Below are 13,646 nucleotides of genomic sequence, written 5' to 3'. Positions count from 1 at the left end.
TACCAGCTCCCTTTGGCCTCCGGGTCACCAGGTCTACCAGCTCCCTTTGGCCTCCGGGTCACCAGGTCTACCAGCTCCCTTTGGCCTACGGGTCACCAGGTCTACCAGCTCCAGGGAGCTGGTTGGCCTCCGGGTCACCAGGTCTACCAGCTCCAGGAAGCTGGTAGATATTTTTGCTATAATGCTATTTTTGCTCCTCACCTATCCCGTAACCCCAGAGGGTCGTTGGGGCACCACAGACCATCTGTTGACCAGCTCTCTCCATCCCTCTCTGTCCTCGGCAGCTCTCATTGCCTCGCTGAGTTTCAAGTGTGTCCATTCTCCGATGTTATCTTCCCATCTTTTATTTTGTCTCCCTCTTCTCCTGCCACCTCGTACGGTGCCTTGCAGGATGGTCTTTGCAAGGCCTGAGGATCTGGTGATGTGTCCATACCACCTCAGTTTACGCTTTATGACAGTGGTCAGAAGGTCATCATGTGGGCCGAAGGCTTGGCTGATCTTTTGCCGTACTTCCTCGTTTGTGACATGTTGGGTGTAGGAGATACCCATGAGTCTTCTGTAGCATCTCATCTCCATGCTCTGTATTCTCCTCTGTAGCTCAGCTGTAAGGGTCCAAGTTTCACAAGCGTAAAGAAGGATTGACATAACAAGTGATCGCAGTAGTCTCACCTTTGATGCCAGACTGATGTTTTTGTCTTTCCATGTGGGCTTGAGTTTTGCCATGAGGGCAGCAGTTGTTTGCGCAATTCTGGCAAGGACTTCCCGTTTGGATCCTTCATCGGACACGATTGCTCCAAGATATTTGAAGGTAGACACCGTGTCCAGTGACTGTCCGTTGACTTGGATGTCTGAGCGTATGCCGCTGACGTTGTTGGTCATCATTTCTGTTTTTTCTGCATGGATTTCCATTCCATAGGCTCGGGAAGTGATGTCAAGCCTTTCCACTAGGCTGGCAAGTTCTTCTTGGTGATTGGTCTGCCTCCTATACTGACAGTTCCTTCATGGTGATTGGTCTGCCTCCTATACTGACAGTTCCTTCATGGTGATTGGTCTGCCTCCTATACTGACAGTTCCTTCATGGTGATTGGTCTGCCTCCTATACTGACAGTTCCTTCATGGTGATTGGTCTGCCTCCTATACTGACAGTTCCTTCATGGTGATTGGTCTGCCTCCTATACTGACAGTTCCTTCATGGTGATTGGTCTGCCTCCTATACTGACAGTTCCTTCATGGTGATTGGTCTGCCTCCTATACTGACAGGTCCTTCATGGTGATTGGTCTGCCTCCTATACTGACAGTTCCTTCATGGTCAGGGCATCCGTCATGATACGCTCCAGAAAAATATTAAAGCGTTTGCTATAATGCTATAAAAACACCGAAAGGGGTGCCCTTCCCGCCCAGAAGGGGTTAATACATGGAGATAGCGGAGTGGTCATTGTTGATACATTTATTTTATTTATTTATTACATTTATCACCGACCGAGGGTGATTAGGTGATCAATGAATCACAGACAGGGTGATTAGGTGATCAATGAATCACAGACAGGGTGATTTGGTGATCAATGAATCACAGACAGGTTGATTAGGTGATCAATGAATCACAGACAGGGTGATTAGGTGATCAATGAATCACAGACAGGGTGATTAGGTGATCAATGAATCACAGACAGGGTGATTAGGTGATCAATGAATCACAGACAGGGTGATTAGGTGATCAATGAATCACAGACAGGGTGATTAGGTGATCAATGAATCACAGACAGGTTGATTAGGTGATCAATGAATCACAGACAGGGTGATTAGGTGATCAATGAATCACAGACAGGGTGATTAGGTGATCAATGAATCACAGACAGGGTGATTAGGTGATCAATGAATCACAGACAGGGTGATTAGGTGATCAATGAATCACAGACAGGGTGATTAGGTGATCAATGAATCACAGACAGGGTGATTAGGTGATCAATGAATCACAGACAGGGTGATTAGGTGATCAATGAATCACAGACAGGGTGATTAGGTGATCAATGAATCACAGACAGGGTGAGTAGGTGATTTATTGATCAACAATGACCACCTAGCCATGCATTATCCCGCCTATTACACATGGCTACTTAATACATCAATTAATACATTGACCCAAAACACAACAAAACAAGGTATTTCCTTGCTTACGGTAATGAAAGTATGTTCCATAAGTGTCACGGAAAAAAAGTGAGTTGATCAAATAGAATCCATTTTTGGGTACTGCATCATTTTGGGTACTACTGTGTGCGTGTGTGTGTGCGCGGCTGTCATGTTGGATACACAGGGCCGGATTAACATCTCTGAGGGCCCCTGGGCACTGAAGCTCGAAGGGCCCCCCTTCACACGCGCGCAACATTTTTGCTGTTTCAGAGGCGTTTTGGGGCAGTTTTATGCCGTTATATTGGCCCATTTCCGGTCGCCTACCCCCCCCAGAGTGACAGCCAATCTAGCGCATTGTTGCTGCTTTACACACAATTGCACTTTTCAGCTGCCCTTCTCACCAACAATAAAACACTAATATTTTTAGACACCATTTATTTCATTCGGATTAGCAGGGAAATTCTTTTTTTTTAAGGGGCCCCTGGTGCCCAAGGGCCCCTGGGCACGTGCCCAAAGTGCCCATATGGTAGATCCGGCCCTGATCCTGGATACAGCAGTAAATCGAGCAGCGCAGCAGGTGCTCTGAGGTTTTGATTAGAGAGTGCATGGTCTGTTAAATAGCAAAATGGTGCATTTATTTAGCGCCTTTATTAATTGTTAATTTCGCAATTTACATTTTGGGTTCCAGAGATTTTTGGAACCCCTTTGGAGTGTTGGAACCCCTGCTCTAGTATTAGGGAGCTGTAGCAGAATAAACCTTTACCCAGGGAGCTGTAGGCTGTAGCAGAATAACCCTTTACCCAGGGAGCTGTAGCAGAATAAACCTTTACCCAGGGAGCTGTAGGCTGTAGCAGAATAAACCTTTACCCAGGGAGCTGTAGGCTGTAGCAGAATAAACCTTTACCCAGGGAGCTGTAGGCTGTAGCAGAATAAACCTTTACCCAGGGAGCTGTAGCAGAATAACCCTTTACCCAGGGAGCTGTAGGCTGTAGCAGAATAAACCTTTACCCAGGGAGCTGTAGGCTGTAGCAGAATAAACCTTTACCCAGGGAGCTGTAGGCTGTAGCAGAATAAACCTTTACCCAGGGAGCTGTAGCAGAATAAACCTTTACCCAGGGAGCTGTAGGCTGTAGCAGAATAAACCTTTACCCAGGGAGCTGTAGCAGAATAAACCTTTACCCAGGGAGCTGTAGGATGTAGCAGAATAAACCTTTACCCAGGGAGCTGTAGGCTGTAGCAGAATAAACCTTTACCCAGGGAGCTGTAGCAGAATAAACCTTTACCCAGGGAGCTGTAGGCTGTAGCAGAATAAACCTTTACCCAGGGAGCTGTAGGCTGTAGCAGAATAAACCTTTACCCAGGGAGCTGTAGCAGAATAAACCTTTACCCAGGGAGCTGTAGCAGAATAAACCTTTACCCAGGGAGCTGTAGGCTGTAGCAGAATAAACCTTTACCCAGGGAGCTGTAGCAGAATAAACCTTTACCCAGGGAGCTGTAGGCTGTAGCAGAATAAACCTTTACCCAGGGAGCTGTAGCAGAATAACCCTTTACCCAGGGAGCTGTAGGCTGTAGCAGAATAAACCTTTACCGAGGGAGCTGTAGCAGAATAAACCTTTACCCAGGGAGCTGTAGGCTGTAGCAGAATAAACCTTTACCCAGGGAGCTGTAGCAGAATAAACCTTTACTCAGGGAGCTGTAGGCTGTAGCAGAATAACCCTTTACCCAGGGAGCTGTAGCAGAATAAACCTTTACCCAGGGAGCTGTAGCAGAATAAACCTTTACCCAGGGAGCTGTAGCAGAATAAACCTTTACCCAGGGAGCTGTAGCAGAATAAACCTTTACCCAGGGAGCTGTAGCAGAATAAACCTTTACCCAGGGAGCTGTAGGCTGTAGCAGAATAAACCTTTACCCAGGGAGCTGTAGCAGAATAAACCTTTACCCAGGGAGCTGTAGCAGAATAAACCTTTACCCAGGGAGCTGTAGGCTGTAGCAGAATAAACCTTTACCCAGGGAGCTGTAGCAGAATAAACCTTTACCCAGGGAGCTGTAGCAGAATAAACCTTTACCCAGGGAGCTGTAGCAGAACAACCCTTTACCCAGGGAGCTGTAGCAGAATAAACCTTTACCCAGGGAGCTGTAGCAGAATAAACCTTTACCCAGGGAGCTGTAGGCTGTAGCAGAATAAACCTTTACCCAGGGAGCTGTAGGCTGTAGCAGAATAAACCTTTACCCAGGGAGCTGTAGCAGAATTAACCTTTACCCAGGGAGCTGTAGCAGAATAAACCTTTACCCAGGGAGCTGTAGGCTGTAGCAGAATAAACCTTTACCCAGGGAGCTGTAGCAGAACAAACCTTTACCCAGGGAGCTGTAGCAGCATAAACCCTAACCCAGGGAGCTTTGAGTTCATCCCGTGTGGACAGCATTGGTACAAAGTGACTCCCCCCCCCCCCCCCCCCTCCTCCTCCTGGTCTCCCGCCTCCCTCTGCCAGCATCAATAACCCATACAGGACTGAGGCCGATGCTAAAAAAAGATTCTTCTAAATCGTAAAGGTTTTCTTTACCTGTTTCTATGTCAGTGGTGCTCAACCTTTTTCATGTCAAGGACCCCCAGAATTTTCTTTATTTGGCTGCGGACCCCCCCCCCCCCCCCAGAAGCAAATACTTGAGTTAAAAACGTTCGCTCTGAAAGAAAATAAATTCCAAATTTGCGCCACATTTTCACGATTTTTCAAAAAATAGCAGATCTACAAGCTCGTAGCGCAGCACTCGGTCCCGTGCTATGAGCTTGTAGATCTGCTATTTTTCAATAGAGGGTATGCGCGTGACATCATCATCAAACCAGGAAGTTATGCAGGAATGCCTACTGAGTGGCAAAAAATCACTTTCTGGCCTTGACAGCCCATACATCCACACAGAAAAGTCCTATCCGATTGCATTAAACAACGTTAAACAATGTTAAACTCACTTTGCATGTTGCTTTGCCACTCGATTTGCCACTCGATGTGCCATTCACTTTAAGCATGCGCATACTCTCTATAGCTATAAAAGTATAACATAATCCTTTAAAACACCAAAAGAGGTTTCCCGCCCAGAACGGGATAACGTGCACTAAGCAGCAGACTGTCCTGTTCATTGTCTGCAGTCTGTGTCACACTGCGGCCACGGAGCGTCTGTCTGCCCTTCCGTCACCTCCATCGCTGCCTCCAGTCCCAAAACAACCGGACCAGACAAACCCACGTCGCTGCAGCGCGGCTGAGTCCTATTATTGTGGAAAGAAAGTGGACCTGAATAATAACCCATTCTGGGCAGGAGGGAACCCCTTTTTGGTGTCAGCATTATGTTATGCTTTAAGTAAGTAAGTAGCCTTGCCGAGCCATGAGGCCCATAGGACAGGAGCCTATCTCCTGTTTCTGTAGCGTGAGGCAGCTTGATGTACAAGTACACCCCCTGGACATGACGCTAGTATGTTGCATGTTATGCTTTAGCTATTGAAAAATGGCAGATCTACAAGCTCATAGCGCGCCACCGAGTGGCGCACTACGAGCTTGTAGGTCTGCTATTTTTTTGAAAAATCGAAGAACGACTGACATAGAAACGTAGCTTTTTCAGAAAACTGTCAGGATGTAGAAGACATTTTTAGAATCTGATCTCAGGTCAGAATGGGATAACAAGAGCGTTATCCCTTTTAGGCCTGAGGAACACGTCTGTGCATGTTGTCGCCTCATATTTTTTAACCACTTATTAACCGTTATTTTAAACTATAGCCGTTGGAAAAAACGGATCTATTCAAGCTCACTATACGAGCTTGTAGATCTGCCATCTTTTTTCTATTTTTAATCGTGAAAACGTCTGCAAATCTTTGAATATATATATTCTTTCACATGCAAATGTTTTTTTTTTACTCAAATCTTTGCTTCTGGGAGGTCCCCTGGAACAACATATTTTGAGATGGGGGTCTGCGGCCAAATATATATAATTCTAGGGCTCGTTGACATGAACTAGTTTTGAGAACCACTGACTGCAGAAACACAAGGTTTTTATCAGAAAACTGTCATGCTTTAGAAGACATTATTCTGTAGAATCCGGTCTCAGGGTCTCAACGGGTTATTTACTAAAAGCCCGCATTTATGACACTGATATTTCTGACACAACACAATATGTTCCCGGGAGGTGGACAAAATAACCCATTTTGACCCGAGTTCAAAATCTAAAAAATGTCTTCTACATCCTGACAGTTTTCTGAAAAAGCTATGTTTCTATGTCGTTCTTCCATTTTTCAAAAATAGCAGACCTACAAGCTCATAGCGCGCCACTCGGTGGCGCGCTATGAGCTTGTAGATCTGCTATTTTTCAATAGCTAAAGCATAACATAATGCTAACACCAAAAAGGGTTCCCGCCCAAAATGGGATAAATAACACTTTAAGAATGTTTATTTTCGTTGGGTCCGAGACAAATATTTTTTGTGCACCACATCAGAGCCGAAAGCAATATCGTTTTAACATGAGTGTTCAGTTCTCTGTGACTCTCTGTGTTGTTTTGTCTCGTTTTTTTTCCTTTTTCTGTCGCAGCAATGATGGAATACGTATTTCAGGGGAAAGCCGACTGAAATGAACCACACTAAAAAATGTTACCGTAACCGAATATCATAACATTAAGTGTTCGTTCTTTGTGTACTGTGTCGTTTTTTATTATTATTATTGTTATGATGGAATACGTATTTCAGGGAAGCGGAGTGTCTGTCTGCGATGTTGTTTATTAACCCATTTCGACCGGAGGACGATTCTATAAAATCTATGACAGTTTTCTGTGTTTCTATGTCAGTGGTTCTCACAGGGTTAAAACCTTATGTTTCTACGTCAGTCGTTCTCAAACTATTTCATGTCAAAGAGCCACAGAATTATCTGTATTTGGTCGCCGACCCCCATCTGAAAATGCTATTCAAGGACCCCCCCAGAAGCAAAGATTTGAGTTAAAACGTTCGCTCTGAAAGAATATATATTCAAAGATTTACTCCACATTTTCACGATTTTTCAAAAATAGCAGACCTACAAGCTTGTAGCGCGGCACTCGGTGCCGCGCTATGAGCTTGTAGATCTGCTATTTTTCAACAGCTAAAGCATAACATAATGTTTAAAACAGAAAAAAGGGGTTCCCGCCCAAAATGGGTTAAGAGTCTGGGAAATGAAATGACGTGACCGTGTTGACATGACGTAAACAGAGGAGAACATAGTGAGTATACAGCCATACGTCACCGCGTGTTTAGCCTAGCGCTGGTTGCAGAGAGAGAGAGAGAGAGAGAGAGAGAGAGGGAGGCCTTGGCCGCGAGCCGGAAACACACAAAAATCAGGGGGCAATATACTGAAGAGAGAGAGATTTTTGAGTGGTGCAACCACTCCCTTACGGAGCTATGTGTGTGGGTGGGTCGTGGGTGCCCCTGCCAGGTGTAAAGGAGCAACTTGGACACTCAGGCATGAAGGAAGCATGAGTTCAAGTCCGTTGCTCTCCCCATGTCCCCCGTATATGGGGACTAGGTTGGCGGAGGGTGTGTAGAGCCCAGGATCACATTAGATAATTGACACAGGGGTGAAAAATGGGTTACAATATTGTGGGATAAAAATTATAGAAGAAAGATAGATGTGATTTTAAATGTTTTTTTTATTTATTTCTATGCAGAGACCCTGCTGAGCTTTGTGGATGACATCCTGTCCGGGGCCAAGTCTCCATGTGTGATGCTGGGGGACATCCCTGACCTTTTGACCTCGTCCATCAGCATGATCGTCCGCTGCCTGGAGGCAGACACCACCTACATGTAAGACACTTGTCCCCCCACGTGTCCCCCTGTTATTGTCCCCCTGTTATTGTCCCCCCTGTTATTGTCCCCCCACTTGTCCCCCTGTTATTGTCCCCCTGTTATTGTCCCCCCTGTTATTGTCCCCCCACTTGTCCCCCTGTTATTGTTCCCCCTGTTATTGTCCCCCCTGTTATTGTCCCCCCTGTTATTGTCCCCCTGTTATTGTTCCCCCTGTTGTCCCCCCTGTTATTGTCCCCCCTGTTATTGTCCCCCCTGTTATTGTCCCCCTGTTATTGTCCCCCCTGTTATTGTCCCCCCTGTTATTGTCCCCCCTGTTATTGTCCCCTCTGTTATTGTCCCCCCTGTTATTGTCCCCCCTGTTATTGTCCCCCCTGTTATTGTCCCCTCTGTTATTGTCCCCCTGTTATTGTCCCCCCTGTTATTGTCCCCTCTGTTATTGTCCCCCTGTTATTGTCCCCCTGTTATTGTCCCCCCGGTTATTGTCCCCCCTGTTATTGTCCCCCCTGTTATTGTCCCCTCTGTTATTGTCCCCCCTGTTATTGTCCCCCTGTTATTGTCCCCTCTGTTATTGTCCCCCCTGTTATTGTCCCCTCTGTTATTGTCCCCTCTGTTATTGTCCCCCTGTTATTGTCCCCTCTGTTATTGTCCCCTCTGTTATTGTCCCACCTGTTATTGTCCCCCTGTTATTGTCCCCCCTGTTATTGTCCCCCCTGTTATTGTCCCCTCTGTTATTGTCCCCCCTGTTATTGTCCCCTCTGTTATTGTCCCCCTGTTATTGTCCCCCCTGTTATTGTCCCCCTGTTATTGTCCCCTCTGTTATTGTCCCCCTGTTATTGTCCCCCTGTTATTGTCCCCTCTGTTATTGTCCCCCCTGTTATTGTCCCCCCTGTTATTGTCCCTCTGTTATTGTCCCCTCTGTTATTGTCCCCCCTGTTATTGTCCCCCTGTTATTGTCCCCCTGTTATTGTCCCCTCTGTTATTGTCCCCTCTGTTATTGTCCCCCCTGTTATTGTCCCCCTGTTATTGTCCCCCCTGTTATTGTCCCCCTGTTATTGTCCCCCCTGTTATTGTCCCCTCTGTTATTGTCCCCCTGTTATTGTCCCCCTGTTATTGTCCCACAATGATTTAGATGGAATTTGTAGAATCGTCGACAGTCTTAATGGGTTAAGCCTCCCTTAACCCATTAATTTGAAGGCATTTTGAGATGCCCTTAACTTAAGGGCATGTCAAAATGCATAAAATCTCCCAGTAAAGCTGCCATGAATCCAGTTTTAATGCATGGTGATTGCTGTACACATAGTGTAGCAGTGTCTCCCTGCTGCAACCCGCTCACTAGTCCACACACGCATTTCCAGCCACAGCCAGTCAGTCCGGGCTATGGGAACCATGACTAATGATACCACTACAGTTCCCATAGCCCGGGGCAAAACAATGCAAATGAACAGCTTAAATGTGGGCGGAAAGCAACAACTACAGTCAGCTGTCTACTCCCTTCAGACAGACAGACAGACAGACAGACAGACAGAGAGACAGACAGACAGACAGACAGACAGACAGACAGTCCTTATTTATTAGGATGCAGAGTAGGAACCAACGTTCCGGCAGATGCAACTGCCTTCTTCAGGGTATGACATGGTAAAGGCAGTTGCATCTGCCAAAACGTTGGTTCCTACTCTGCATCCTAATAAATAATCGGCACTTTGGCCACTCTTTTGTCTTTTTAAAGGAGCAGTCAGTGATGTGGGTAATTTGGAAAACCACCCAGTCCGCCCCAGTAACAAAATGTGCACATGCACGCTCTACAGTGGGGGGAAGTGCAACAGGCCAACAGCATGTGCACCAAGGCCCGCCCCCACTCGATCATGATTGGAGGAAGGCCCCTCTCATCCTGATTGGATGAAGGCTTTGCCACCCGCCACCAAAACTGAAACTAGGGTTTTTTGACCCCAGGGGTTCACTGGGGACAGGGAGGAACTCCTTATATGGTCAGCACACTCTATAGTAGGGAGGATTATCCAGAAAAAAAGACAAAATAAGTGATATTTGAATTAAGTCAAATCACTGAATATACCTTTAAGACGTAACTCTTTAGATGTTTCTGCCGTGAGCGTTTAGCATCCTCCTGCACATTATGAACAACATGGTGCCACCACAAAAAATATCTAAAAACACATGTTACACACATACAAACCCATGCAGGAAAGTGTTTCTTGTGTCCTCGCATGCACTTTCACCCATTCTGGGCGGGAACCCCTTTTGGTGTTAGCATTATGTTATGCTTTAGCTATTGAAAAATAGCAGATCTACAAGCTCATAGCGTGCCACCGAGTGGCGCGCTACGAGCTTGTAGGTCTGCTATTTTTGAAAAATCGAAGAATTACTGACATAGAAACATAGCTTTTTCAGAAAACTGTCAGGATGCAGAAGACATTTTTAGAATCTGATCTCAGGTCAGAATGGGTTAACGCATGTGAAAGCATCTGTGATCATTTATACATAATGCAATGTAGAGTACGTGCAGTAATTATCATTATTATCATTAAATTATACCACCTGAGGAAGAACGATATAGCTCTTGAGAGCGTACTATTATTTTATACTTTGGGTTGTTCAAAAAAAATTGGCACATCTACGTACAAGCTTTTAGATCTGCTATTAAAAAAATAAAACATACATTAACCACCTCAGAGCTATTGCGACGCATTGTGAGCTTGTAGATCTGCTATACTTTCGAAAGATCTTTGGACATTTTATACATTTGAAAACTTGATGAAAAATATTTCCAGATGGGGTCGGCGGCCAAATAATACACATCATTCTGAGGGTGAAAAGGTTTGCGAACCACTGATAGAAACTGCAGTAGCAACATATTGGTAGAATGGCCCTCTGCAGGGGATCTGAAGGGGTTAATGCCTCACACTGACCGGGCCTTCAACTTTAACAGCTTTTTAAAGCTTTTTTAGACCTCCTGGAAAAAAGAGGGCATCCTCAGTGGCGTGTGTGTGTGTGCGTGCGTGCGTGCGTGCGTGCGTGCGTGCGTGCGTGCGTGCGTGCGTGCGTGCGTGCGTGCGTGCGTGCGTGCGTGCGTGCGTGCGTGCGTGCGTGCGTGCGTGCGTGCGTGCCAGAGGAGCAGTGTAGTAAACACTGCATGCTGACGTTATGTCCACATTACCGCCAGACTGGAAGTGGACACTCAAACCGGAGAAATACTGTGTGTGTGCGTGTGTGTGTGCGTGCATGCGTGCGCACGCTGTGTAATATGCAGTTGTGGAAAGTAACTAATTACAGTAACATAAGTAGGCCTACTGCATGTACATAAGTACATTCTTGAGGTACTTTTACTACACTGGAGTATTTATAATTTCCAATACTTTTACTTCTATACTCCACTCCATCTCGGATCCAAATATTGTACTTTTACTCCACTATCATGTATTTGAAAACGTTAGTTATACTTTGTAGATTCATAAAACATATACATTAACCACCTCAGAGCTATTGCGACGCATTGCGAGCTTGTAGATCTGCTACTTTCAAGAGATATTTGGACATTTTATACATTTGAAAACTCGATGAAACATTCTGCATAATGAGTGCTTTGTACTTTTGGTACTTTAAGGACATGTTGAAGCCAATCCTTTTCCACTGCAGTAAACAGCGAGGTGAGGTTATGTCCACAATACACTAGTCTGGAAGTGAACACTCAACCGGAGATGTACAGTAAGCATGTGTGTGTGTGTGTGTGTGTGTGTGTGTGTGTGTGTGTGTGTGGAGGTGCTGGGGTCGTGTGTAATAGTGTGTGTGTGTGTGTGTGCAGGTGCTGGGGTCGTGTGTAATAGTGTGTGCAGGTGCTGGGGTCGTGTGTACTAGTGTGTGTGTGTGTGTGTATGTGTGTGTGTGTGTGTGTGTGTGTGTGTGTGCAGGTGCTGGGGTCGTGTGTAATAGTGTGTGCAGGTGCTGGGGTCGTGTGTAATAGTGTGTGTGTGTGCGTCCAGGTGCTGGGGTCGTGTGTAATAGTGTGTGTGTGTGCGTCCAGGTGCTGGGGTCGTGTGTAGTATTGGGCGACTGTGGCTCAGGAGGTAGAGCAGGTCGTCCAATGATTCATGGGTCGGCGGTTCGAATCCCGGCTCCTCCTGTCTACATGTCGAAGTGTCCTTGGGCAAGACACTGAACCCCAATTTGCTCCTGATGTGCTGGTTGGTGCCTTGCATGGCTTCCGCCGCCATCGGTGTATGAATGTGTGTGTGAATGTAATGGGTGAATGTAATGGGTGAATGTAATGGGTGAATGTAATGGGTGAATGTAATGCACAATCTATGTAAAGCGCCTTGGATAAAGGCGCTATATAAATGCGTGCAGGTGCTGGGGTCGTGTGTAATATTGTGTGTGTGTGTGTGTGTGTGTGTGTGTGTGTGTGTGTGTGTGTGTGTGTGTGTGTGTGCAGGTGCTCGGGTGGTGTGTAATATTGTGTGTGTGTGTGTGTGCGTGCAGGTGCTCGGGGGTGTGTATATTGTGTGTGTGAGTGCGGGGTGTCGTAACGTGTCTGAGACAGCTGAGGAAGGAAGCGTAGCTCATGTTTTGGAACGCCATCAAACGCACCGACGGACACACACACACACACACACACACACACACACACACACACACACACACACACACACACACATACCGACGGACAACACTCGTCTCATTAAAGGATCGTTTTCCATATATTCAGACTTCCTTGACGTGATTTTGAAAGAATGAACCTGAACACACACACACACACGCACACACATGCACACACACGTACGCACACGCGCACACACGCACACACACGTACGCACACGCGCACACACACGCTCTTCCTGTGTGGACACTGGACAGTCGGATGCAGAACCTCTCCTATATCCACACATGCGGCCACTTACACCCCTCCCCGCCCCCACACACACACACACACACACACACACACACACACACACACACACACACACACACACACAGAGAGAGAGAGAGAGAGAGAGAGAGAGAGAGAGAGAGAGACTCCACAGCAAGAGGAAATAAGATAAACAGAATATAGGAAGGACCACAACAAGAGAGGAGTGAGGGGGTTCCCGGCAGGCAGACGGGCGGGCGGGCGGGAGACAGACAACAGGGCCTGAGGATGTAGTGTCTTCAAACGGTCATGATGTATATAGAGAGGGTATTCAAACGGTCATGATGTATAAAGAGAGGGTATTCAAACGGTCATGATGTATATAGAGAGGGTATTCAAACGGTCATGATGTATATAGAGAGGGTATCAAACGGTCATGATGTATATAGAGAGGGTATTCAAACGGTCATGATGTATATAGAGAGGGTATCAAACGGTCATGATGTATATAGAGAGGGTATCAAACGGTCATGATGTATATAGAGAGGGTATTCAAACGGTCATGATGTATATAGAGAGGGTATCAAACGGTCATGATGTATATAGAGAGGGTATTCAAACGGTCATGATGTATATAGAGAGGGTATCAAACGGTCATGATGTATATAGAGAGGGTATCAAACGGTCATGATGTATATAGAGAGGGTATTCAAACGGTCATGATGTATATAGAGAGGGTATTCAAACGGTCATGATGTATATAGAGAGGGTATCAAACGGTCATGATGTATATAGAGAGGGTATTCAAACGGTCATGATGTATATAGAGAGGGTATCAAACGGTCATG

The 13,646-nt window shown here is 46.1% G+C and overlaps 1 protein-coding gene across 1 annotated transcript in view; it reads left to right on the top strand.

Annotated features, from left to right (window-relative positions):
• astn1 (astrotactin 1) overlaps positions 1 to 13,646 on the top strand; it is a gene marked incomplete at its 3' end in the record, with an annotated part of 1,033,675 nt that overhangs the window by 578,010 nt on the left and 442,019 nt on the right. Inside the window, exon 26 of the mRNA XM_079507194.1 lies at positions 7,802 to 7,937. Coding sequence (XP_079363320.1) covers positions 7,802 to 7,937 — 136 coding nt within the window. The remainder of the gene's footprint in view (positions 1 to 7,801; positions 7,938 to 13,646) is intronic.

The sequence above is a fragment of the Electrona antarctica genome, assembly GCF_951216825.1.
Source record: "Electrona antarctica genome assembly, chromosome: 1".
Lineage (NCBI taxonomy): Eukaryota > Metazoa > Chordata > Actinopteri > Myctophiformes > Myctophidae > Electrona > Electrona antarctica.
The sequence above is the reverse complement of the archived record's forward strand: the minus strand, read 5'-3'. Positions and strand labels throughout refer to the sequence as shown.